General features: G+C 34.6%; 1 protein-coding gene across 1 annotated transcript in view; it reads left to right on the top strand.

The window, feature by feature from the left end:
• The window catches only part of Vps13 (vacuolar protein sorting 13C), a 194788-nt gene that overhangs the window by 142256 nt on the left and 24656 nt on the right, over positions 1–27876 (top strand). Inside the window, exons 24-31 of the mRNA XM_089096996.1 lie at positions 1587–1732; positions 2557–2665; positions 4484–4722; positions 8146–8281; positions 10883–11087; positions 12806–12993; positions 20110–20211; positions 21785–22087. Coding sequence (XP_088953122.1) covers positions 1587–1732; positions 2557–2665; positions 4484–4722; positions 8146–8281; positions 10883–11087; positions 12806–12993; positions 20110–20211; positions 21785–22087 — 1428 coding nt within the window. The remainder of the gene's footprint in view (positions 1–1586; positions 1733–2556; positions 2666–4483; positions 4723–8145; positions 8282–10882; positions 11088–12805; positions 12994–20109; positions 20212–21784; positions 22088–27876) is intronic.

Genomic DNA, 27876 nt, shown 5'->3' with positions numbered 1-27876 from the left:
AGGTTTTGTGTAGCATGCTTGTTCAAAATTCAAAATATATTTATGATGCTTTTGAGCTGTCTTTTTTTTCTCATTTCTCCTTTTTTGCATTGTTATCCTACAATGGGGACTTATATTGTCGTAATACAAAGCCTTCGGGTCAATTGTCAGTAATTTTGTCTTTGTATTGTAGGTTACTCTGAAGAAAGTAAAACGTTAAAAATAAAAAATAAAATTATACTAAAAACTTAAAAACGAGTGCAGATCACAATTTGTGACAATCAATACTTCACATTTGTGCAAGTCGAAATATACACTATCCTCGTTCATCTATCATACTTGTATGAAAAGCAGGAATAACGTAGGAGCGTATAGAAGTTATTTTCAGGTGAAATATTTTCGGTTGTTTTTCCTTATAGCTGAAAAATATACCATTGCTAAAGGATAACTGAAATGAAATCAAGGTAATATGCTTGAAATAGCCATGCTATTTATTTGCTTGGATTAAGGAACTTATAATACTTTGGGAGCTTTTCAATTCTTCAAACGGGTAAAAGTCAATATTTTATTGATTATTTCGATAATTTCAATTATTTCCATAATTTAACTTTTCGATTGTTTCAATGTCGAGTATCGATTAATTAGTTGATATTCGCTTATTTAAATAGCTATCATGGCGCTGTAAAGGAAAGGTAAATTATGCTACTAATACAATTGTATATCATACCTTAAGTTCATACGATATTAGCTATTCAAATTGTTTTTCATGTCCAGAACCTGACTTCTATTTTTTCTTCTTTTTCTACAAACGTAAATATATATATCTATATATGTAGAGCTTGGAAAGAACTGGAAAAAGGGGAAGTTCGTGGGCGGGTGTAAAAGGGGAGGCTTTGAATCGATTGGGGTGGAGGAGGAGCGTGCGTAGCTGTGTTGGCCTCAGGCGGCTTGGTGCTGCGATGAGTTGTTAGTAGTAGTAGTAGTTGGAAAGAACAGAAAAGGGCCTTTTCCTGAACTATAAAAAAAAATGCCCCTTTGTTTAATCGAAAATCAAAATTCACACTTTCTAATGATGTAAGTTTTATTAAATCTAGCTATCTCTTTCTCTAGCACAAGACGTAGAGTTAAATGGTTTTTCTAAGATTTGTGGGAAAGCAGGTGTCGGGTTTTTAATTTTCTGTTGTTTATTCGGATCTGTTATCTAAGCTCTACAATATATGGCAAGATCGCCACATCAATTCTAAATAGTTTGGCCATAAAAACTAAAAAAAATTAGAATGGACGAGATAGGGTGATTCTTTAAAACACCACATGACCTTAAGGCAGTGAAGGCCTTAATCAATTCTAATCAATTTGCCGAATCAATTCTAATAGTTGGGCCATAAAACTAAAAATATTTATAATGGACGAGATAGGGTGACTCTTTAAAACACCACATGGCCTTAAGGCAGATTAAAACACCACATGGTCTTAAGGCAGTGGCCTTGGTTGGTTGTCCTCTGTGAAATTGTAAGCCAGTAAAAAGAACAGTAAGTGTTTTAGTCATAAGTTTTTTTTTTCAGGGGAAAAAAGTTCCCCTGTCTCTCTATGATTGAACTTTTTTTCAGATTGGAGCAGTATTTGTTGAGTATTTAACCACCAATGCAACAACAAGCTTATTCATTTCTTCCTACTCTCCAGGTCTAGCCCCATGGGAAGTATTCAATCTTCATTCTGAATCCCTTATTTATGGCCAAAAGGATCATTCAATGCAGTGAGTATTGGACCTTCAAATATAATCTGTCACCGCTGCTTAAATACAGTATACAGTTGAATAATTATAGTCGAAAAGCAGGTCGTCCCCGAATGAGGTGGGAGGGTGTAGTAAGAATTTTTTTTTAGAGGAATGGGAACTTCTTGGGAGGGTTCAAACAGAGAAGCTTTGAATAGAGTGGGACGGAGGAGGAGCTTGCGTAGCTGTGTTGGGCTCAAGCGGCTTGGTGCTGCAGTGAGTTGTTAGAAGCAGCAGTAGTAGTAGTAGCATTATAGTGTAATCCTTTTAGTTATTTAGTAGATTGCCAAGCCCATACACAGTTGCAAAGCTTTAAGGAAGAAAGTGTTTTTTAGCTAATTTTCTTATGAAGCATATGAAGTATAAATGCTTATGGAGCAGAGTCGATGGAAAAACTTCATAGCAAGGACAGTCTAGGTGGAGTCCTCTCTCCCTGATAAATTTGGGTAAGGACAATCTGGGAGCCCTTCCTCTCTAAATAGCAATTCAAAATCCAGATATCAGAGAGAATAAAATATATTTTCTTTAAATTCCAAAATCAGCGGGAGCTGATCACCCTGTATACGGAGCTTGTGCCGTTTAAGTGCCACAAGGTGCTGTCTCCAGAGCTTCCCCAAGGTCACTATCTCCTTTTATGGGCATAAGCATAAAGTCGTTGACAACTTCTTACCTGATTGCAAATATTAGCAACACATCAACAATAAATTGACGGTACTGTGAATCGTGGCGTAAAATTGTTTGCCAAAGTATTGGGCATGTAAAGCTGCTTTAAAAAGTAATAGTTTGCCATTTTTTTTTACTTTTAGTATCCTTGGCTCATATCAGAAAGCGTTGTATACGTGGGAAAACCCATTGTCAGATCATGTACTTATTATCAAGAAAGATGAAAAGCTAATTGAAATTGGACTAACACTGGTAAGTGTTGTAAAAGTTTCATATTTACTAGGCCTGTCGAGATAATGGCTAGTTATCATGACTTCTGGGCTTCAACGTCGTAGATCTCACTAGGCCAAGGCCGTATCCAGGGGGGGGGGCAGGCTTTGACCCCCGCACTCCTCCAAAATTTCTTTCGAACTCGTAAAAACATAACAAAAATGCACATACAAATTTTCTGTATGTGTTTTTAAAAGTTATTTTCTTAAACCCCCTCTCCCCAGGAAAAAATCCTGGGGATTTCCTTGGACCTGGCTGAGGGTTCATACCACCTTTGTTGACGGTAAGTATGAGGCTGTTTGCGATTCGTAATCTTATAAAATAATTTTGTCTCTAGGAAATTTTGACTCTTACTGTCCGCAATCCCAAACAGGTGGAGCCAGGAGCGTCAGGCAGTTGCCCTCCTTTAGATTTTGAAAAATACCTTTTTTGGTGTTTTTGTTGCAAAAGATCGAAAAAATCCCTCCTCCTCCTCCCCCATATATTTCGCGATTTACTTTTTTCGTATATTTATGTAAAGAAATTGACAAAAAATCCTTGCCCCTCCCTCCCTCCTACATTTGTGTGAATGTGTGGCGCCATGGAGTCAAGCTTTATCTAATTTCCAGCTTTGGCGGTATATTGGTGTCTTGACGTTTTTACTGTCCGAGAAAGAGTCTCTTTGCAAAACTACAAATTCGCAAGGCTTGGAAATTTATATCTTTAGGGCATAACTAAGGACGATACCAAGGACTAACAAAGGACATAACTAAAGATGTGCCAAGGGCATAAATTGAACGTTATGCCCTTGGTATTATCCCAGAAAATAAAATCCAGATGAATTCAAACATCAATACAACTGACCGTGATATAACTTATAATTCTCGTAATAAACCCACTCTAGATGAGAACCAGACAATAGAATTGAATATGGATTGACTCTAAAGTATAAGGAAAGTGTAAAATAAAAGGTAAAACATTAATTCAAATTTCATAATATGTATTACACTTTGGCCACCAACGCTCCTTATTGTAGCTATATGCGTTATCTTGGTTGCAGCTACTTCAATTTAATTTAAAATAATTTGTTTGAAAAAAATTGTTTATTTCTTTTCCGTATAAAAATAAATGTCTATATTTTTTTGTTTTCATTTCGAATTATTCGATTTGTATGGAACGGTAAGGGCTGTAACTAAAAGCTGTGAAAATATCACCAGGTGTGTCGGTCGGCCCAGGGTGAGAAGCTTGGGGTAGTCACCAGCTAATAATTGGGCCCAACCTCTACGCCAGAAGTGATTTTTCTGGTAATTATTTTTAATTATCATGATTTGGATGTAACTTGCCACTATTTAGAAGGAGTTAGAACTTCTTATCTCCTTTCCCCTTTTCTTTTTTTTTATTGAATTATTACCTAAAGGTGAACTACTCAGGAAAATATACGGGGAGTAATATAACTTGTACTTTAAGGTCTAATAAGAGACATAAATATATAATTGTTTTTGTATGTCAACGATAAATAGCATCCTACATATGAGGCAACTAAACGGAATGGGTGTGCCCAGTCAGGGTTATGACCCGAAGATAAAGTGGGTCTACTAGTAAACCGCACAAAAAAATCCTGTATTATGGGCAGTTTACTTAGAAAACCCCAAAGGAGACGAAATCCCCTCCTAAAACAGTTAAAATAGAATTTGTTTTATCTAACAGGTAATATCATAAACTGACCGTTCCTGTATTACTTTATGCATTAGTGTTTAATTAAACGAATTATGTTATTTTAAATTGATAATCAAGAATTTGCATTTAAGATCCTTCTTTCAGGTTGAGACAATCCAGAGCTATACCTCCAGCTCTTTTGAAACTATTTACTGGCTAACTTTTGTGTTGAATCAGCAGCGTTGTGTAGTTGTTACAGATGATGAAGAACTTATAGTCAGTATAAGTCAGATCAACAAATTTGGCAATCCCCAGATGAAGATTAGACTTGAGCTAGATGGACTAGCTTTATCTGTCGTTGATGAAGACAATAGGAAAGAAATTTCATACATCAATTTATACAGGTACTATGTTTTAGATATTCGCACTCCTTATTTCTGGGCCGATATTTCAGCCAAACTAGGGGTAGCTTAAATGATCCTGTAATATTTTAAAGCTGAATGTGTATCGGGTTTTTTTTTTCTCAGCCACATTCTTCCCTCCCCCACCACTTTTCCTCTCTCGATCTTTAACTCCCTCCCTCTTTTTCTCTCTCTATCTCTATCGCATTCTCTAAATGTTTGAGTACATTTAGAGTATGAGATGAGTAAATTAAAAAGAACAATTATAACATAAGATACATAACATAAGTGTTCATATAACATAATTATAATTATGTTATATATAATTATTATATAACATAATTATAATAAGAAGATAATTATGTTCTTATAACATAAGAACATAAGTGTTCAATGTCCATTTTTGTTTGTTTGTCTGTTATCTCTGTTTGTGTTTTAGTAGGAGTTTAAATGTTTGCTCTATCATCAGTCGAAAACTGATTGTATTTGGATATTAGTCACACTCAAATACTCATGTATTTGAACTGGGAGAATGGGTTATGGAGGTCCCCCTATTTACCCAGAGAGGGGGACTTTCAGGTGTGTTTCCCTTCCTGCTTTTAAAGACTATCTTCATAATTATCTATTGTTTTTTTTTCACAAGATTATCTGTGTTTTTGCTCTGCTTTAACGATGTTCAGGAATTATATTTCGGCATCACTTATGGCTATAAGACTTTACCAAACTTTCTTTGGGGTTTAATTCCGAGGGGTGGCTTATGCTCCACCCCTTTAAATTATATTACTACCTACCTCATAATTACCATTTGTAAGGTAATTACCATGTAATGTAGTCAGCTAATATAAAACATTTGCGTTTCGTACTAATGTTTTAAAGTACAAAATTATAACTTGTACATATTATTTAGTAAAATTATTTAGTTATTATTTTTAGATAACAAATAAGTAAATGATTATTAAACAGTAAATACTTAAATAATTAAATAAGTAAGTAAAATAAGTAATGCCAAAATAAGTAAAATAAAAAGTTATCAAAATAATGTCGCAATAAGACATTCTAAGACCCCCTTTCTTGCTGACTGTTTTACTGAGAAGAAGTCTAAGTAATTTGGCACAAGTTTTACTGTTTTCAGTAGAAGTCCAAAAATTCAAAACATGATCAATTTTTATTTCGTAGAATTTAGATTTCAATTAAAGATTCAAGTTTACTGGCATCCAAACATAAATTCCCTGCATACATAAAGTATGCAGTTATGTTCTTGTAGGATTTTTATTTTGCCCAGTTTTTACAGCCATCAAGTCAAATTTCACTTGGATACTTTTTTTTTTTTTTTTTTTTTTTTTTTTTTTTTTTTTTTTTGCTATACCGACATTCAACATTCTCCCAGCTAAATAATGTGTGGAGGTGCTCCAAATACTCCCAAAAGCTCAAGCTCCAATTTCTGAATTGCAATGTTTTTATCAGTACTTCTGTGTGGTTGAGAATCATGGAGCATGGTCAAAACCACCGAAAAAGACTTCTTGGGTTTGATAAAAATTGCCTCAGAAAATAATTGCAGTACACTGGACTAAAAGAATACCGAATGCGCAGATTAGAACCAGACTAAGTAGCCGCTAATATATAATGAAATCCGCAAAAGACGTTGGAGGTACTGGCGACGTTTTACAAGAACGAAGGTGGGCCGACTCCCATTTGACGTGCGGCGTTGGAAACTGCCTGATCTGTCCAGAAGGACTAGGTAGCTTACGGCCTTCGGCCAGTCTTTGGAGAAGGAGGCTACACAGTCAAGAAGGTCAATGAAGAATCTTGATCTTGATCTAAGTAACTAAGCCTATATTCATCCAATTGAAAATAAAAACTGGCAGTTCGTGGGCAAAAAAAAAGAATGTGGTGAGTTTGTTGTGCTCAAGTTGAATCTGAAGTCTAGTTTTTCATTGGATACTTAGTCTCTGCTGTTACGCCTAAATTCATTCAATTAAAGTTAAACCTTGTATTTAATACACGAAAAATTAGCAAATTTAGCTACGGAAAACGGATTTAGTAACGAAAAAGAAGTGGAATTAGTAGATATTTTCCGCTCATTAAATGTCTGGTTTTATTTTTAATCAAATGAATTTAGGTACAACAGCCTAAAGTAGTCACCTGAGGTAAAATTGGGTAAACCGGTGAATTTTGCAAGATACTAGCACTGATCTATTGTTCTTCCTGCGGTTAAAAAAATGAGTTGCCTACAGGAGTTAGAAGATGTCGGTGCTTGGCAAGGACGAATTGCCCAAAACGTATAACAACAGTGTCATCTGGTGTTATTTTCAGGGCCAGAGTGACAAACATGGATGTTGTAATGAATATAGATGGCGTAGCTACGTGTCGAAAAGAATAAAATCGTAAAATGGCGATTTTTTGTCCTTCGACTGGTATATCTACTGCGAAAAAAAAAAAAAAAAAAATCAAATCACAAACTAACAAAATTCCAGGAATTGGATTCCAGGAATTGGTTCCAGGAATTCCAGGAATTGGTAACCTTAAAACTAACAAGCAAAACTAGGAAGTGAGTGCGAAGCAGCTACTCGGGGGCTAGCGGAACGCCATCTCCAAAGAAACAATTATTATGATAGTACTGTAATACTCCTTTTTCTTCACTGCCCCTTGGCAATTTAAGAAAAAAGAGAGATTTATCAATTTTTCAGAAGATAAAATCAACTAATTTTTGAATGACGCTATTTATTCTAATTTAAATGATAAACATCATGTTTTACGGCTGTTATTTAGAATGATCAAGCTGCCTGATAAAAAGATTTTTTTTTTTTCAAACCTATGACCTGCTTGTAAAAATCTCTGGAATTGCTAAGGTTTCCAACTGAATTCAAGTATTCATTGCTCTTATTTAAAAATATGTGTAAATCCGGAGTAATAGGACTTTTTACTGGGACAGCGCAATATCACTTTTTACTGGAGCAATAGAAAGTATTTGGACAGCGTGAAGCTAAAAAATAATTCTTACGTCATAATGTGCAGAATAATTGTAGCTAACACATTTTGTATGCAAGACTACTATACTATACATCGTAATTTTGTACATTTCATTATGATTAACTTAACTTCACTTATCGAGTGTCTACCATTATGTACACAAGTACCCACTTTTTTTTGTATGTCGGCATATTTAAAGATTGTTATGAATGTTAATACTTATTTCTTATCCTCAAGAGAACGAGATTATGATTATGAACAAGTTATTGATGCTTTGAAGTCATCAAAAGGTTAAGAACCTGATCTTAAGAGCTAATTGACATCTAATCAAAGAGTTCGTGGTAACGAACTCTAAGTAAGGAGCGACCCGGCTCAATAATAACCGAAACTCTAAAAAATGGAATTTTGATACCAATAGATATATCAAAAGAATCTTATACCCCGTCTTTTTTTCAGGCCCATCCCTTGGCAATTTAAGAGAAAAGATAGATTTGTCAATTTTTCGCAAGATGAATCAGTTATTCTTGAGAATTCATTTTCCCTTGGAACAAAATCAAAACAAATCATTTTGAAGAAGTTTGGAGAGACTATGGTAAGTTCTAATTTAAAAAAATAGCTGAAGAGTGAATTAGTACTCTCCACTACTATTACTACTACTACTAACAACTAATTGCAACACCAAGATGCTGAAGCCAGCAGAGGTCCACACACTTCTCTTTAACACCAATCTACTCAATGCTTCACACTTTACCCCCCCTCCTATGAGGCAAACCCTTTTAAGGACAACCATCTTTTTGTTTGGCTTCAGGTAGATAGCCAAAAATACAGCCTATGTCAAAAATACAGCCTCTGTCAATCTATCTCTCTCGTCAGTAAAATGTGAACTAGCTTTTGTTTTATTATAGTCCTAACTTTTCTAACTAGTTCTAATTATAGTTCTAACTAGCTAGAACTAAATTTTGTTTCACTTTAGTCCTAGAAAGTGTGATTGACCTTCCTTTCTTGTGCAGTTTATTTTTTGATGTACAAACAGCTTAACGAGTAAGCCAAAACTGTCCTTAAAATATCTGCAAGTAATAATACTTGTTTATTTTCTGGTTTTTATGCACAGGAAATGCACATTAAATAAATACAAACTGCAAAAATAGAGAAAAATGGAGAAATAAATGTAAATGCCCACAAAAGAAATGCAAACTCTATTAAATTGAATACCGAGAGGCAAAGTAATTCTCAAACAAAAGAGAAAATAGTGATTGAAGATCACAAGAGTTTTCACACGTCTTTGAAGGCAATAAAAAAAAAAAAAAAAAAAAAAAAAAAAAAAAATCTGAACTCCATCAAAATATTAACCGAATTGCTTAAGCTTGATATGATACAACTCAATTAAAATGAACAATTTTCTCTGTCTCAAGATTATCGGACCACTTCTCTTGCTAAGAAAAGTTTGCTTAGAAACACTGAGCACATTGTCATTAAAATGGGATTTACAAACTGATTTGAATTTTATTTAAGTCTATTTTTATTTATTTATTTATTTTATTTATTTTTTTATTTATTTTATTATTATTTATTAATTTTATTTATTTATTTAAGTTCATGCAAGTGAAAATCAAGTAATGGTTGATCAAATTTGTTTCTGTATGTTTAATATTTGATACTTCAATATGAATTTGGAATAATTTTCAAACATAATTTGAAAGGAACTAAAACTTACAATTTGGAATCCAACCTTGTCCCAACTTTGTACGATTCTGTGGTCTGTATGTTGAGGCCTGGGAAAAGAACAGGATCCAGGGATGTTTCCAAACTATTATATCAATATGATGCGGAATGTCTTTCCTTAGCTAATCTGTTAAGAACCTCTCGTATTTACTAGTAGCGGTACGAGAGTCGTTCAAATCTTTTGGTAAAAAAAAAAAAAAAAAAAAAAAAACAGCACTAGGTGGTGTGAATTTTTAGGCCGTCAATGATGTCACTCCGTCATCTTATTAATTGTTTTTAGAACTAGGAGTTAAGAAAATATTATAAAAATAAGTCATCTGCAACGGTTTTATCAAGTAGCCTACAATCCAGCGATTTTTAATAGCACACCGCGTGTTCGTAGTATTGTGGCATATTATCAATCCAGTGAGCAAGCATACATACCATATAGCCTATTTCCTTTCTTACCCTTTGAATGTGTTTTGCCTGGAACCCAACTACCAGTGTTTATCCCTTCCCCTTCTTCCCCTGGGAGAGCCCGAAAGACCATCTTCAAAGGGAAAGCCGAAAACTTTTGGTTTAAAAATTCCTTTTTTTATTTCAGACACCTTCCTCTCCATAGAAGTTCTTTTTTATCCCCTTGCTTCATTTTGACTGTTAGCACGTATAGGTATATTGCAGCTAGGTGCACAATGATCAATATTGAGATATGTGTGAGTCTGTTCCCTTAGATTGTGGTAGATTTTTAGGGTTTAGGGGTGGGGAGAGGTACCTAGGTTAGGTTAGTTTACGTTTTTAATATATGCTATGCTTTACACCCACCCCCGCTAATGTGCAAATATATAGCCCAAATTTGTTTCTAAACTATTATATATTCATCCTATTTTATTTAATTAGCATTAACCAAACTTGACTTGACAATTTTTTGTTTGTTTTTTTTTGTCACATTTTGGTTATAATTTGTTTCTTTTTGGTCACATTTCTGTTTTACGAATGCCAAGAGGTTGAATTATTTTCCTCAAATTAAATGCGTAGTTTGAATTCCACTTCTTTGTAAATCGCAGCTTTGGTAACTAAGTGTTGGCAAGATTGCTATAAAAAAATCATTGTGGCGGATAAAAACTGTCCGTATATTTTCCTGATTTGGAGGTACAATTCTTATGTACTCCTTAAAACCGCAAACTAATATGTGCCTCTCCTCTCAAGCGAATGTTTTTAAAGCTAGAATGGGATCGAAATATCTGTTTTATCATGGCAGGAAAAAAGATGAAACCAAAATGCAGTCGGGAAGACTTGTACGAAGCAAAAATTTGAATATTTCATGTGGAAAGGAAGAACCGAATTCTTAGACTAAATGTTTCTTATTCATACAGTATAGGCTGTTTTCTTAGTGAAGTCTGTTTTGGTGTAAGTTGCTGCAATATGGATACTAATAATAAATTTATCAAGTCTCTGTTTGTAGCACTTCAATTATATTTTTTTTCCATTCCAGGTTGACTTTGAGGGCATGAAGTTAATGAAGTCTGACACGGAAATTCGCAGAGCTTATAATTTTGGAGTTTTTACTGAACTTACTTTCTTTGACCATGGCCTTAGGGAGTGCAGTTTCAGTGCTGCAGCGTTACAAATTGACAATCATCTAGAAGGATGCATGTATCCTGTTGTATTGCTTCAAGTACCTCAACAGACTGAATTTGGTGAGTGTGAATGAAATTTTTCCTATCTCTCTCTTCTTCTTCTTCATCTTCGTCTTATTCATCTTCTTCTCCTCTCTTCTCTTTCCCTCTCTATCTCTTCTCTCTTTATTTGTCTCATTTCCTCTTTTCTTTATCAATCTCGTTTACTATTATTACTACTACTACTTCTACTGCTACTTCTGCTATACTACTGTACTGCAGTACCAAGCTGCCTGAGGCCAACACAGCTACGTAAGTTCCTCCTCCATCCCAATGTACTCAAAACCTCCCTCTTTACACCCTCCCAAGAAGTTCCCATTTCCCTTAAATTTTTCCCTACGACATCCTCCCACCCCATTCATGGACGACCTGCTTTTCTTTGGCCCTAGATAGTTTGCCGACAAGGACGATTTTTGGTTATATGTCATCCTTAATCTACAGAACGTGTCCTAGCCATCTTAGCCTTTCTCTCAATATAGCCCTGAAAAGCGAGACAGAAGTATATTTTTGTACAGCTTACTGTTTGAGGTATGGTCAGTCAGTCACGTACCCAAAACAATCTCGTCTACACAGCATCATCTCTTAAGTTTTCTTTGGCTTTAATCCAGCTTTACTAATCAACTTCAGGTCTCTTTCTCCTTTTAAGAAGAAAAAATGATTATATCCTGTTGCATACTGAAACCAGTATTATAATTGCCACATTCTTCTGGGTTTCACAGTGAAGTAGAAAAAGTAGACTTTGTTACAAAGTAGTGTCTTGTTCCTTAGAACAGTGAATTCTAGTAAAGATGATTAATGGCCTAGCTGGCAAAGTAAGTCAAGTGTTAGAAGGTATTTTAGTTTTCCATGGTGTGTGTTGAATTTTCTGCAAAGCCGTCTTTGGAAATGGTGTGAGTTGAATAGAATTTCGTTGAATCGTTTACCATCCTATCACACTAGTATCCAAGATTTTGATCTGTTTTCAGTGTTGCCATTTTTATTTCTATTTCCTTATTGTAAGCCAAGATTTTGATCTGTTTTCAGTGTTGCCATTTTTATTGTAAGCCAAACGATCAAACTTCAATAAACCACCATTTAGTTCCTCAGAGTGATAATTTTAGCCCAGATTGGGCCATAATATCACTGGCCAAAAATGAAATTTTCATTCAGTTTAAGACACCTAAAAGCATTATTAGGAATAATCAGTTTCAAAGTACATATTTTCGTTTTTAGATCCGTTTTGTATGACGATCGCTTACATTGACAGTCGTTTCTAGTAAATATTATTATGGTCCGACTGTTAAGTACCGAAAGGTATTTTATTTTTTTCATGCTGCAAATTTAATTTTAGAAATCTTTATAAAAAGGTAAATAATACGGTACTAGACTTTACAGTCCCTAACGGCAGTGCTGATATCCGTTTCATAACCCTTCAGCCAGGAAGTGCAATAGGGCGCAGGGGGTCAGCCGTTCTGCGCTTTTGCAAACCATTTCTGTTTAACTTCCCCAGATTTCCTCTGGTACTTACTTAGAGCTAGAGCGTGACTCTGATTGAGCTTACAGAGTCACGCCACTGACTCCCGTTCCAAGCGAAATAGCTAGCAACACCAGGACTCGAACCCCTGTCCTGACGGACGAAGGATTCCAAGTGCGGTGTCTTTATGAACAACTTAATGACTAAAATAACTAAATGGCTAAATAACTAAAGATAACTTAATCTTCATGAACAACATGAATTACTTTTATTTCAAATTTTTTAGGTTGTGCAAAGCCGTTCGTTGAAATTGTATACGTGGACAGGGTTCAGCCGGATCGTGCGCCGTCCGATATCATTCTTCAGACCAGTATTCAAGATTTTATGCTCTTTTTAGAGTTGCCATTTTTAATTGAGCTTTTGAACTTTACTTCAAAGGGAGTGGAACCAGAAATCAGACGAGAAAGCCTTAGAGTAAGTCTTTCTTATTTTTATCTTATTTATTTTAATTTTTACTTTTTTTTAATTTTACTTAATTTTTCCCTAAAGGTCCGTGTCTTAGAGTTTCGAGTACTATAGACGTGTCATTCTTTACTCACAATTCGTTACCAAGAACTGTTTGGCACTAATGCTCTTTCTCGCTGTTAGATGTGTATTGTGAAAATATTCAATTTAATTAAATAGTCAAATTATTTTTTTCAATCTAGTTATTTTTTTATAAAGGGTCTGTTTTAATTTTACTATGTTATTTAATTACTATTTTTTATTCATTCTTAGTTTTGTTCCAAAAGATAAGATAAAAATCCAAAATAATTAAGTCCATTGTCTTTGTTATAAGCGCTGAGAAGCCTACTCTTTAGTTCCTTTTGTTAGCTATGACCATTTAAGTGGCTGGACTCTTTGGTATTCATTATTTTAGGTTCATTAATAACTAACAATCATTAAGGATAATAAAAAAATCAAATTTGTTTAAAAGTTAAAAATTTTAAATCAGTTGGGAAAATAGAAAATTGTAACTGTAATCTCTTATACTTCGCCCAGCAATATGCAGTGTAGCAGGGACAATAGTCTGAAGGGATACTAAAACCTCAACAAAAATGGAGTTTACACATCTTTGAATTTCATCTATTGGGTTGGAGTTTTCTGAGTGGGGAGTGAGGAATTCCATACTAATAAGGGCTTAGCCCTCCTTCTAGTCAATTTATTTTGTTGAGTTTATAATTATATCAGCAAGAAAAATAAGTTGCTATGAACTCACTTCCGAATGTTTGCCGTGTTTCCCAATCTGACATGTAAAAAAAAGATGATGATGTTAGTGATTTCTTCCGCTTACGTACAATATTCATCGTCCTTGAAATTTGTTGTCATATTGGATAATATATCTTGTCGAATTGTGTTATGAAACTACAAAAGCAAAGAAGTCATTCGGGAAGCCTCTCATAAGTATCCAATTTTATGAATTACGAGTCAAAAGTAAAACTTATATCCCTGAAATGGCGTTCGAAAAGAATTTTGTTTCGTATTGTTTCCCGAGCCAGCCAAATTTATTGAATATTTTCATTTAAATTGAACGTTTGCAGGATTGACTGAGGACACTAGAATATAGAGGAGTTCCGTTATTGACGTTAGAAGTAAAAAAATCACTATCTAGTAATCTCTAAAGTTAATTTAAAGCTGAAATTTTAGAAGGGTAACTACCTTCCAGTTAGAAAATCAGCCAGGAATATTAGCGAAAACGTCTAGGGCGGACGCCTAGATCAGATTTCAACGCCCAGGTAGGTAGAAATGGGGATATATGGTATCCTAGCCTAGGTAAATTTAGTGTGGGAAATGAAAACGGCAATTGCTACAGACTTGCAATTTACTAGGTATAAATATTTATTTATAACCAATACAGTATTTGGTCATAAAATGGCCCATAAATTAACATGATATGCACAAGATGGTAAGACAGCTAACCTTATTGATTATGTTATTGTAAACTAAAGACTGGCAGGATCGATACAAGATACTAGGGTATATAGGAGTGCTGTTATTGATGCTAAAAGTAAAAATCATTATCTAGTAGTCTCTAGAGTCAATTTAAACCTGAAATATATGAAGGGTAATTACTTTCGATGTATTCATATTGTTGATAGACTCCATTTGAGAGAAACTTTTCAAGAACAGTTGGATAGCACAATGGAGAGTTTAGAATTTTTAGTGTAAAGGATAGATGGGATAATTTTAGGAAAATGGTTTGCTAAGCGGCAGAAGATTTCCCCATAGGGAGGAAAGTTTTATAACACAACTAGGAATATTAACAAAAACATTTTAGGATAGAGAAAAGGAGCTTACATAAGATATATTGAGTAACAGTCATGCAAGAAGAGTAAGAGAAAGACAAGAGTAAGAGTAAAAAGAGCAAGAAGAGTAAGTAGGAGAGTAAGAGAAGATATTAAAGTATGATTTAAGGAGATGTGAAATAGTGGCAAACTTTTCGAGGATCTGAAAGATGCAGCCAGAAGGCAAAATAGTAAGATATTGTATTTCGTGTTGACATACTGAGGAGTTGAGAGGTAGTAGTCAGTCTGGACGTGTTACAGCTAAAGATTGGAACGGGGCTTCAATTAGTAATAAGGAAAGTGTTAAAGAAAAATGTGGAATTCATTTTGAGAAAGTTTCAAACTGTGAAAACGTTGTAGCAAACGGTAAAGAAAAGAAAGAGGAAATTTTCGACAATCGTTTTACCGTTTCTTTACCGAGGAAGTTTTCAACAATTTTGTGGAAGATTCAACGAATCAACAAGATCCGTAGCCGTATCAATAACTAGGTGGTATAACACTTCTTTGGGGACACTCAGGGGACATCAACTCCTCAGAAGAAAAGGGAAATTTTTTTTTTTTTAAATAAAATAAATAAATAATAAGCGAAATGCTATTCTGGTGGATTCTTAACTAAATGGTCCTTAAGAATCCTTTTGAAAGTCCCAAACGAGTGGCATCTCTGTACTGAAGAAGATACAGAATTCCAGACCTGTTGACAAGCAATGAGAGGACTGAAATCTGATCACATAGTAGGGGTAGGAGGAATACATATATTAATGAAGAACGAAGACTATACGGAGCTGAATCAGAAATAAACACGGGAGTTTTTGAAGAGATTTTGGTAGATTGCCATGAAGCTGATGAAAGACAAAAGAAGCACAAGAAAGAATGCAAATAGACTGTAGATTTAAGAGTGGTGTTGGTGAGGAACGGTTGGTGTTCATAACCAGACGCCGTACTTTATTATGTATGACAGAAAGTGACTGCAGTTTAGAAGGAAAAGTAGACATCCATACAATGGGGCAATATGAAACATATGACTCGACAAGGCGGAAAAAAAGAAGCTTAAGAATAGATTCAGGAAATGTGTGTCCAAGTTTTCGAATGATACCGAAACTCCGTGAGACCTTAAACCTGATCATGGCTATATGGTTTCTAAGTGGAAGGTTCTCATCAAGCAGGATACCAAGAAACTGGACCACCCTATTCTCTGCTCTACATAATGAGCCTTGTGACACCTGATGTTGTGTAAGCTGAGGAAAAGCTACACCAATTCGAGAAAAAAAAGAAAATGTGACCTACCAACATTCAAGGCCAAGTGATTAGCATCAAACCATGAAATAACTCCCGAATATTGCCACAAGGTTAGACTTGATATCACATTCTATCTTCCCAAAAGTCCAAATAGTGGTGGCATCAACACAAGTAACAACACAATCTTCATTAGAAGCAGTATGAGACCACGAACGAACATCAGGATGGCAAAGTTTGCAGCATGTCAACGGCCCGGTATTTTTAACTGCCGAATTCAGATCATTAACATAAATCAGAAATAAAACTGGGCCAAGAACAGATCCCTGAGGTACGTCATAATCTGCTTCAGAAGGGCTCCGGAATAGCGGATCAATTGAAATAAGTCTACCAGAAAGATATGATTCAAATCAAAAGAAAGCATTTGATCTTATACCAATATGCGATAGTTTCCAAAGAAGAATCCGATGTGTCAAGGAATCAAAAGCTTGACGAACATCCAAAAATAAAGCTGCGGGTATATGACCAGAATCTATTGCCGAATGAATGAAATTCAAGAGAGCTGTGCAAGCATGCTCTGTTGAGTGATTCGCTGGGAATCCAAATTGGAAATCATACAAAAATTCTTTTGCATCCAGAAAACTAAGAAGCCTGGATAGCATAGCCTTCTCAAAAATTTTGCTGAATTCAGATAGGAGATAAATTGGCCTATATTGGCCTATATAGCAGGATCACTCCGAGAACCACTTTTATACAGCACTATAACCTTAGCTCGCTTTAGAGATTCAAGTAAAATTCCTATCTGGAAGGACAGATTGACAATCTTAGCCAATGGTGACCAAATAGCTGGCAGATTGGCACGGATAACCATTTTAGGAATTCTGTCTGGCCTTGAAAACGGTGATCCTTTAAGATTATTCACGATACGAACTACCTCAAACTCAGAAACTAGTGAAAATCATTGACTTTAAACACAAGGGTTCAATATAGGCTCTTATACCGCAAGGGGAAGTTGTAAACCTTGCCGAGGACGTACTCGTCATCCGTATATTAGCAAAATAAGAGGTAAGCTGTAGCTGAACATCTTCTTCTCCTTGGACGGTTTTACCATCGACTATCAGCATTGCTGGAACTGTAGGCAGAAAGTGAGTAGGTCTAAGAACCGAATTAGTTAAATACCATATCTTCCTAACATACTTTCCACATTCAGAAAATTTCCTATGATAAAACTTAGACTTAGCCTTCTGACATAGAGAATTAAATATTGTCCTATAGGCCTTGAACCGTTGATGATGAGCTACAGATGATGAAGCCTTGTAAATCTTCCACAAATAATTTTTCATTTTCCAGCTTTTATGGAGACCTGGAGTCATCCATGGATTCAGCAGTGCTATCCTTTTCGAAGTACGGGGCGCTGGACCCAGATGGGAAACATCTAGCATACTTTCTTTCACTAAATCATAAAAGATATCAAAAGAGCGGTTAAAGTCCGAATCAGAAATAAACTATCCCATGGCTGATCAGTTAGACGGGAATTAAGTAGACTCAGCTCAGTATAACCAAAACGGAAAAATGGGAGACTAGATGGTGATGCTATACGCTGTGTTTTATCAGCACTCTTATATCGGGAAATAGCGGGGAAATGATCAGAAATATCACTAACCAGCACCGAATTATCTAAGACATCTAGTGACGAAAAAATATTATCAATAAGAGACGCATGCGTCTCAGTAACTCGGGCTGGTATACAAACTGAAGGTAGAGTTCCCGAAGAGAGCATTATCGACAAAAAATTTATAGCTGAAGCAGAATTTTGATCCAGCAGGTTGAGATTGAAATCGCCCATAAGGATTAGTTCACAGGGATTCCTTTGGACCTAATCCAAAAGCTCTTCCAGAATTTTCTTAAACGAAGTAATAGATCCACTAGGGGACCTGTAAACCAAACCCACAGCTAAATCTTTACAACCGGACTTAATCTCAATAAAAAGGAATTCAAAGATTCCTTCCTCATTTCTGCTCAAATCACTTCAGACATTGTATGCCAGACGATTAGCAACGTAAAGGGCAAGGCCACCTCTCGCCATCTGTTTCCTGTTCAGCCTCTCTATCCTATATCCTGGTATATCTAAAAGCATATCATTTTTTGAATCCAGGAAAGTTTCACATAATCCAATAATATCAGGAGAGTCACCACTAACGATCCGACGAACAAAGTCCCTGAATCTTAAGGTGAAGCACAGAGAAAATACCATCTCGTTTAGAGGAGGCAGAACTATTTAAGTACGAAACATACTTACTTTTATTAGCCAAAATAGGATCATTATTCTTCTGATTTCTACTTCCAACTGAATTATTAATTATGCTTTCAATATCTAAAGGATTATTTTATAACTCAATTTAACGTTCCCCCAAAAGAGTTGATACCACCCTGGTCACCAAAAGAAGTCATCAAATTACTTGCGGTGGATGGTAGATCCGCTCCGCGACCAAACCTACCAGACCAAAGGCTGTCAACATCACAGCAGAGCTATTGCATCTATACAGAGGTAACGCTGAACTCATTTTTGTGCACACATGAAACTGAAAAACAAAAAAGAAAAGCCAAAACAATTGAATCTGAAATAAGGAATAGTGGGGAGGAAAAAAAAATAAGGAAAAAATTAAAATAATAGAGATAAGGATAAGTGAGAAAAAGTAAGGAAAGATAAGAAAAACGAAATAAAGAAAAACTAAGAAACAAACAAAAATACGGAAAATTGATTGTCGATGGATTTATTTGAAAATCAATTCACACACGCACAGGAGCATAATAATATTATAATAAATATAACAATAAATATACCAAAAGGATACTAAAAACAAAGGAAGGAAACAGACGAGATAATATACGGCGATTAAATAACAAAAATCTGTTTTCATTCACAATTGAAGGAATGATCGCGTTAGACGCACTAACAGAGAACTTAAACGGATCAAAACAGGTATTCTCTACGCGCGTCCAGTTATATAGTTATAGTATTAGTTGTGCAAGGAAATTTTTAGAATATCTAATGGACAGCTTAGTATTTTCATTCGGAGTCTAAAGTTCGTCCAAGAACATCAAAGTCTAAAGGCCGGAACACACATTACTTAAAAAGGAGAAACCGTAGTTGATTTAGAGGATTTTCTTACATTATTTAGCCAACTGCTTTTTGGAGAAAAATTTCGCCTAAAAAGCTGCCTTTTTAAGTGACGTGTGTTTAAAGTTAAAATCGAAAAGTAAAAAGGAAGAAAAAAAATGCTTGCTTTAGTTACTTTAATTTTATTTATTTCATTATGGTAAGCGTAATAGCTTGAATAAATACTTTTAATTAATTAAATCGATTAAAAAAAAGATCTACTTCATTTTTGCTCGACATGGAAATATAAGACAAAAAAAAAAAAAAAAAAAAAAAAAAAAAAAAAAAAACGCATGAACTTTAGCCATCATCTTGATTCCCGAAGTTTAGCTATTACCTTTTAGCTATTAGCTATTACCTCTCTAAATTTTAATTTTAGTTTCTATTCAGGATTAAATTTTTAATCGATTTTTAAATTGTATTATGTAATTTTAAATTTTACGATAAATTTAATAAAATTCCGTCCATCAAATACTCATCCCTTTTTTAACACTTGAGTCGTTTCCACTATTTAATTGCCGTTTGTAGTCACCTTTGGACTGAGTTCTAGTGATGTAATTTCAAGTCTAATGGTTAAATTTAAATAACAATTTAATTTCACTAAATAACTAATTTTCTTTTTTAAATTTGATTATTTTTGGGTTGTGGTCTCTTATGAGCTTAAGCTCTTAATTTCGTTTCAAACAAAAACTAATTCTAGTTTTTTATACGTATGTATATTTCTAGCATTTTGGTCGGTTGAAATAAAAAAAAGTAACCTGTTTTTTTTTCTTATGAATTTTATCTTATCAAAATTAATGCATTCCCGCTATTTTAGCGCTGTTTGTAATTGTCTAAAGTTTAATTCTTTACTTTTCTTGTTTGTTTTTCCAGATTGAAAACATACATAAAGATATGGCCTTAAAATCACATTTACAACCATCTAGAACCGGAGAAAGAAGTTTTATTCGACGCATCTACACTTCTCCTGTCAATGTAAGTTGGATTATCAAAAAATTGTTAGTTAGACAGAAACAAAGAACTTCCATAGAATCACCTAGTTACTGAAAAAAAAAAAAAAAAAAAAAAAACCACTGCAAAGATCTCCAGTGTCCACTGTCTTATTAAAACTTATACTCTTTTCAATATTATTATTTCATTTTAATTATAAATGAAAAAGCAGTGTTATCTAAGAAACATTTTGTTATAAGGATACCTAAAAGAGCTGGTTTACTTTTCTCTAAAATAAAATAAACTAGAATTTAAACTAGAATTGTAATAAAAGTTTAAAAAATAGATAAGATAAATTTTAGTCAAGAAGTTTTTTTTCATAAATTAATATTTAAGTAAAGTTCCCCTAAAGTTCACCATGACTGCTTTGATAAGTTCAGATATCAGAATTGTTATTAAATTTTGACACATAATTGAATCCAAGAGCGCATCCAGGATTTTTTCTTGGGGGGGGGGGGCTTACAAAAGAAATTTACAAAACGCATCAAAAATTTGTTTTTATCAATTTTGGTTACCTTTATGGGGGCTGAGCGAAGATTTCGGAGGGGGGGGTGAAACTTAGTCACCCCCCCCCCTGGATACTGCCTCTGTTGAATCCATTTCATAATTTCAACTCGAGTACTCTTTAATTGACTATTATTTGTTTTATTATTATTATTGCCATGTATTTTTCTTATTTAGTATTTTACTAAATAAGAACATGTTTATACTATTTGTTTATTTTGTTTTATTAAGTAAGTAGTTTTTACTACTTATGTAGTTTTTAGTTTTGTCTAGTGTGTTTAGTTTTGATTTAGTTTGAATATTTGATTTATAGTTTGTCACTCGTGCTACATACTATCGTATCAGCCAAAGATTGGGTATCAGATTTCTTTACTTTAATTGAGCCGAAAGTCGAATTTTAAGTCATTTAGCGGTTTTCACGATCCTCAGAATTCTTCTCAGGATTGTAATTCATAATTCTGAAGATTCCGATCATGGCCCGTCAATCAGGAGGTGTAATTGGGGGTCGGTGGCCAAATTTTTTTGAATTGTGGCAACCACACTTCAGGCAGTCGTTTGTTTAGTCCAGAGAGGGGATGCTAAATTATTTGTCAAAAGTTGTTAAATTAAACATTAGTGTAATTTGTTAAAAGCAATAGAGGTGCAAATTGTGGTATTTAAAGGAATATTAGAGACCTTATTTTTGTGGGGTTTTTAATTTCATTGACATTCCTTTTTTCGCTTTCTATGTGAGATTGAATAAAAATTGAAGAAGGTTTTAAGGAGTTTTCTGACATAGTATCGCACGTTAAAAAAGACATTAAATGTCAAAATAAGTTTTGCTGAAATAGTAACATTGAAAATAGCACATTTTGCAATAGTCTAATCTTCATAGCTTCAAATTTCTATGGTATTTGTTATCAACATCATCAAAATGGCATGGACTACTAATGTTACGGTCCGCTATTTTAATGTCAGAAACCTATCTGGGGTTTGTAGCGTATCTTAACCTTTATGAAATATGGTTGTATTGTTGTATGGTTTATGTATTTATAAATTTGTTTTCTATTTATAGGTCCAAATCAGTTTCTCTTTGAGTAATGTTCAAGGCGAGATTCCAGAATTCCTTGCCTTCTTCCTAAGAACGGTTAACGTAGCTTCTTTTAGCGAAGCAAACTTTTCGTTCAGTAGTTTTGAAATTGAAAACACGGCCGAATCATCGCAACAGATTATGAACGCACTGCAAAGCCATTATACGATTGAGGGTCTCCAACAGGTCTATAAAGTTGCCTTGGGTCTAGACATCCTAGGAAACCCGTTAAAGCTTGTTTCAGAGTTCTCAACAGGAGTCATTTCATTCATGTCTGAACCCCTGATGGTAAGCTCTATACATTGTCGATTATAGGTTTTTTATTCTTTTTCAAATCCAAATAAAAAAAAAAATTAAAAAAGGAGTCTGTGGCCAGTAAAAAGGAATAAGAAGAAATGAAATGAAAACGTCGCCTTTTTGAAACAAGGCTTCCTCGGTGTTGAGAAATAAAGAACTTATAAGAAAATAAGAATATAATATAATATTCTATAACATAATATAATATGTTCATAAAATAAGAACTTAAATGAAGGAGGAAGAAATCTATATCAAAAAAGGATTTAAAAAAAATCGAACCAATGTACAGTAGCTATTACATGAAGAAAACACGGAAGTAGATCAGGGGTTACAATAGAAGAAGATACTTTCTGTAAACAACTATAACAACTAAACAACTATAAACAACTATGACAGACTTCCGTGTTATTATTGTTTATTTTCTTTCTTTCTCAACGCTGAAGACTACCTATTGTATACATGTTTATTTGATTGTTCTTCCTTTTCTTCACACACCACTAGTGTTGTAAAAGTACCCTAAAATAAAAAATTGGTATGTAAAATTGGTAAAAATAAAATAAAATTGGTAAAATAAGGTAAAATTGGTAAAATAGAATAAAACTGGCCAAATATGGCAAAATCAGGTACTCCCTAGGAAATACAGGATAGAATTTGTGTCTTAGAGTTACCCTGTAGCTACAAGACCCGTTTAGTATTTCTTTTTAAGCATCACTTTCAGGTTTTAATGAAATTTTTAGTGATTCCAATTTTAAGCCCGTGATTCTGGGCTTAAAAATCGTAATCCCCCTTCATCTAGAGTTTCATCAACTTAATTAACTGTCTAGTTTATCCCTTTCGTAATCTTGTGCCTAGGGTGATACCTCAGCAATTGGACAGTGCCTGATTTCGGACATTCATTTTGTAAAAGAAAAAAAAAAAAAAAAAAAAAAAAAAAAAAAAAATTCTTTTTGAGTAAAATCATCATATTAGTCATTTGTTTTTCTACATTTAAACCTAAGAAAGGTTACCTAAAAGCCTTGCATATTTAAATAGCCGTATTCAAAAACATTCCTCACATCATATACATTTTATTGTTCATTTATTTATAGAAGTACCGAATTCGATTAAAAAAGATGCGTGTAACACTTTGGTGACTTTGATTAACTAAGCACTGGATCATAAGAGCGGAACATACAGTCACTTTTACTGTCATAAGAGCGGAACATACAGTCACTTTTACTGTCATTACAGACTCCAGCAGAATCGAGCTCCTCTCCTTCAGACTCAGATTCTGATTCGGGTGATTGTGCCTGTTCCGAAGCCCAACCCCCCAACCCCCTTAAACAAAAGTCCTAGATACGGCCCTGAGGATTATATATCAATTTTTACCTCCATCCTCTCATTGTCTCTTCCTTAGAACTAATTCTGTATTTATCTGAAGATTCTTTCAAAACAACTGCTGAAACACAAGGGCTGTTAAACTAGAATAATAATTTCTTTTAGACACTTTAGTCTGTAACAACTCATTCGGTAGCAATTCGTTGAAAAGCAGGATAAATCTTAGAAAAGGGCATTGGAACCTTCGATTTCCAATTGACTGGGCCCCCTCCAAAGCTTATTCGACTACCGGTTCCACATGAAGTACCTTTGGGAAAAAATAAATGTATAAACATTAGCACATTGAACCCTTATGGGTTCACCTTTGCTATAGGTAATGCAATAGGATTACCCCTGACTTAAACAGGAGAGTAGAAATTTCAATTTCCCTTCTAATGAAAATTCTGGAATAATCCAAGGGTAAAATAGGGGGCAGTTTTCCGAGAGGGGGGGGGGGTATTTTCCGGGGGTGGGAGGCTCACGAGGAAAAGACGGCATGAATACAAGATTTCTCGGAGATGTTAAATTTAAAATAAAAATAAGGATACTGATTCTGCTTCGGCCTTCCACATTGTTGGATATCCAGATCATGTAGTTCTTTTTGATGAGGCAACTTTAATATTTGAAGTAAATGGCTTCCCACATTCTTTTAGGAGGCTATTGAAAATTAAAAAAAAAAAAATCCATAAACCTTGCATTAAAAAGAGATGCTGGATAAACCCAATTTACAATAACTTAAAATTAGAGGCTTCAAATAAAATTTTTCCTGAGCTTAAATTAATATCATCTGTCCACAAAAAATTAGGTTAGTAGACAAGCTAAGTCAATCACTGAGCAGAGAATTCTTGCCCAATGTAATTGGTGAATAGTCTTTCATTTATTTTGGCTTGATTTTTTGGTTTGTTGGATTCAGTCTTTCTTCTGCTCAGTTAGAGTTAATTCAAGAGATTAGTTTTCTTTCTTTTTTTAAGCATTGAAGGCGGAAGTCCCTTACGAAATATCTGCTTCTATCATTTTAGCTTCTTTTTTGTCCGCTGGCTGACTATACCCTAATTTTTTCTCGGCTATTTATTTTTATTATTTTTTTCTTGTTTGTCACATGTCAAACTTGCCTCTAGCCCTTTCTGTCTTTAACAGTTCTTAGAACTAATACAATTTTATTTCAGCTAACGTTTTACCATTTTAAAATTATAATTACCTGTAGTATAATACACTTATAGTTCTGATAAGTCAGACAGAAGCCTTTTAAATTAGGGAACACGGCTATACACAAAACAAAACCATATTCAATCCTTTTTTCTGACAGCCTCTTCACGCTTTTGTATTATGACAATTGCAAGGCGTCGTAAAATATGTCAGCAAAATACGTAAGATACCGGTAAAATAGGTAAAATACGTAATTAACGTAAAATACGTAAATTACGTAAAATACCAATTTTACGGGAACCCGTAAAATTACGGTAAAATACCCACAATCTTACCGTGACCAATTTTACCAGTTACAACACTACATACCATCTGTTGTTTTTCAAGATCCTTTCATTTTGATTTTGTCATGGTAGGCCAAAAATGTAAGCCGATTATGTTGTTTTTTTTTTCTTTCTTTCAGCTCTCAATAATGCTGCTTTTGCTTACTCCTAACATTACTTATACAGCTGTGTGACAAAACCTTTTTTTTTGAAAATTTTCTAATAATACTAGTTAAGTGTATTTTTCTTTTGTTCCTTTTACCTGAAAAGGGGAGATTTCCAGGAAAAAATTTGAAAGTAGATAAGAAGGACTAGATTTTTACTGAACCCGTCAAATAACGTTTTTGATTATGTTTAAATATATTTTAGCTATTTCACATACTTGTTTCACATATAAAGACTTTAGAATTTATGTTTACAATGCGACTTTGTAACATCTGCTCTTAAATTTATTCAGCTTCTAACCAATTTATGGAAGTTGGGGTAAATGAGTGACATGGACCATGGCTTCTAACCCCATGGACCACATGGCTTCTAATCAATTTATCGAAGTTGGGGTCCATGAGTGACATGAACCCCGTGGACCATGGCTTATAACCTCATGGACCATATGGCTTCTAACCAATTTATCGAAGTTGGGGTCCATGAGTGACATGGACCCCATGGCTTCTAACCCCATGGACTACATAGCTTCTAACCAATTTATCGAAGTTGGGGTCCATGAGTGACATGGACCATGGCGTCTAACCTCATGAACCACATGGCTTCTAACAAATTTATCGAAGTTGTGGTCCATGAGTGACATGGACCCCATGAACCATATGGCTTCAAACCAATTTATCGAAGTTGGGGTCCATGAGTGACATGGACCCCATGGACCATGGCTTCTAACCTCATGGACCACATGGCTTCTAACAAATTTATCGAATTTGGGTTCCATGAGTGACATGGACCCCATGGACCCTGACTTCTAACCCTATGGACCACATGCTTCTAACCAATTTATCGAAGTTGGGGTCCATGAGTGATATAGACCCTTTGGTCTATGGCTTCTAACCCCATAGACCATGGCTTCTAACCCCATGGACCACATGGCTTCTAACCAATTTATCGAAGTAGGGGTCCATGAGTGACAACTTAGTATGCTCTTTCCTGTTACTTTGCTTTACTTCCCCTTAGACAGGCTTGTGCTAAGTGTCTAAGAAGAAGGTTTTGTGTCCACAAATTCAAACAAATACAACAAGGCTGTTCAAATTTCTAATTCAATCTCTCTATGGGTACTCTGAAAGAAGAGTTTTCCTACGTCGCCTATAATAACCATATCAAGAAAAAAAGAACTGCAAGATCAGTCATGGTAATGGTAATCCCGAAAAAGATTATTGAGACAATGCTGTATCGGTTTGGAAGGCCCTATTTAGTTGTAACAGAATTCTTTTTAAGCAATACTACAGTTATTACAATTAATGTTAAATAAACAATACCACATATTGTCACTGTCACGCTTAAAGGCTATACCTAACATTTTCTTACTTCCAAGATAATTGTCAGTAGCGTTTTCTAAGTTTTTTTTTTTTTAAGCAAGAAAAGGCATGGTAATATAGACCAGGAGCTTCATAGTATGGCTAAACACATGTTGACCCGCTGATGCTCCCTTTGAGAACTACTTACTTTCTCACAAGTATGAAAATGGCGGTTAGGACATTTGGATGTGATAGCGAGGATATTTATCCCTTTTCTTTAAGAATAGTTGTCAATTTTTCTTTCAGTAGTAACAATATTAGTATTGATTGATCATAGGCTAGATTAAGCTCCTCAGCTCCATCATCAATCCTAATTCTATGAGCCATTATCCACCTTTTTCACTCCTCCATTTTACAAGGCTCAAACTCTGTTTACATGTATTTTCTTCTCTGCACTGAGTCTGTGGGCCAGACCTCCATTGGCTGCTAGTCCACGTTTACCTATTTTCATCTATGCCATTGATGAAAGATTATGAACTGTATGTTTGTGAAATTCTTTCTAATTGGTTCTATTATGTTGTATTCGCGTATCTTCTAGACCACTCAACTTTTACCAATTTTTTTTTATTCGAATATTGAGCCTTGATTTTTTTTTTTTATAGCATTAGTTAGCATGTTGACCAGCGTTTTTATAACTTTAATAAAGATATCACAATTTTATGATAAAGACATATTTTTCGGTATCATTAACCTTTTAAACTTGATATTGACATATTCAAGAAATGTTAGCTTGTCTTGGCGAGCCATCCAATCACAGATACAATCGAACCCATAAGTCAATTCTGTGCAAAATTGAAGCTACAAACAATACTAATTTTTGAGTTGCTGAACTTTGGACTGTTTGAATCCGAGAGTGAAGATAACTAATTCAAAGTATGAACTGGCAACGCAAATCGACGAATTTGCAATTGTGTCCATATACATTGTACCCCGAAAATGGTTGCCCATCAGCTTGCTTTAAGCATTTAAATTTTTTATGTGCTTTCATTGAGAGGTTGACAAAATTGACTCTCCCCTGGATTAAACGTATAGGGATCGATCTTTGCAAGAGATCTAAAATACTAAAAATATCATCTTCCAGGTTTTTTTGTGGGGGGGGGCACCTCAAAGACAAAACGTCCCCACTGATTCTGAGAACGCTTGGTAAACACAAAGAAGCTATTGGGGGAAAAGTCATTTCTGTAATCATTCAGTTTGAAAGGAAACTATGGACGATTTGTGCAATGCTTTAAAAACACATGGAGTTGAATTAAGGTAATCTAGAATAATCTGAAGAATGAAGAAGAAAACCCTGCAATTCTCAAATCTCAATTTAGGGGTTTAATTGTAACTCAATATAACTGAAATCGCATTTAGTTCTAAGTCCTGAAACAATAAAATGCATTGAAAGTATATGTCATTTTTTAGGGTGGGGGGGGGGGGCGAGGGCACCTAG

This window comes from Artemia sp. Qi Xiang Cuo, chromosome 11, assembly GCF_049724085.1.
Source record: "Artemia sp. Qi Xiang Cuo chromosome 11, ASM4972408v1, whole genome shotgun sequence".
NCBI classification, from domain to species: Eukaryota; Metazoa; Arthropoda; class Branchiopoda; order Anostraca; family Artemiidae; genus Artemia; species Artemia sp. Qi Xiang Cuo.
This window is presented reverse-complemented; position numbering and strand designations above follow the sequence as displayed.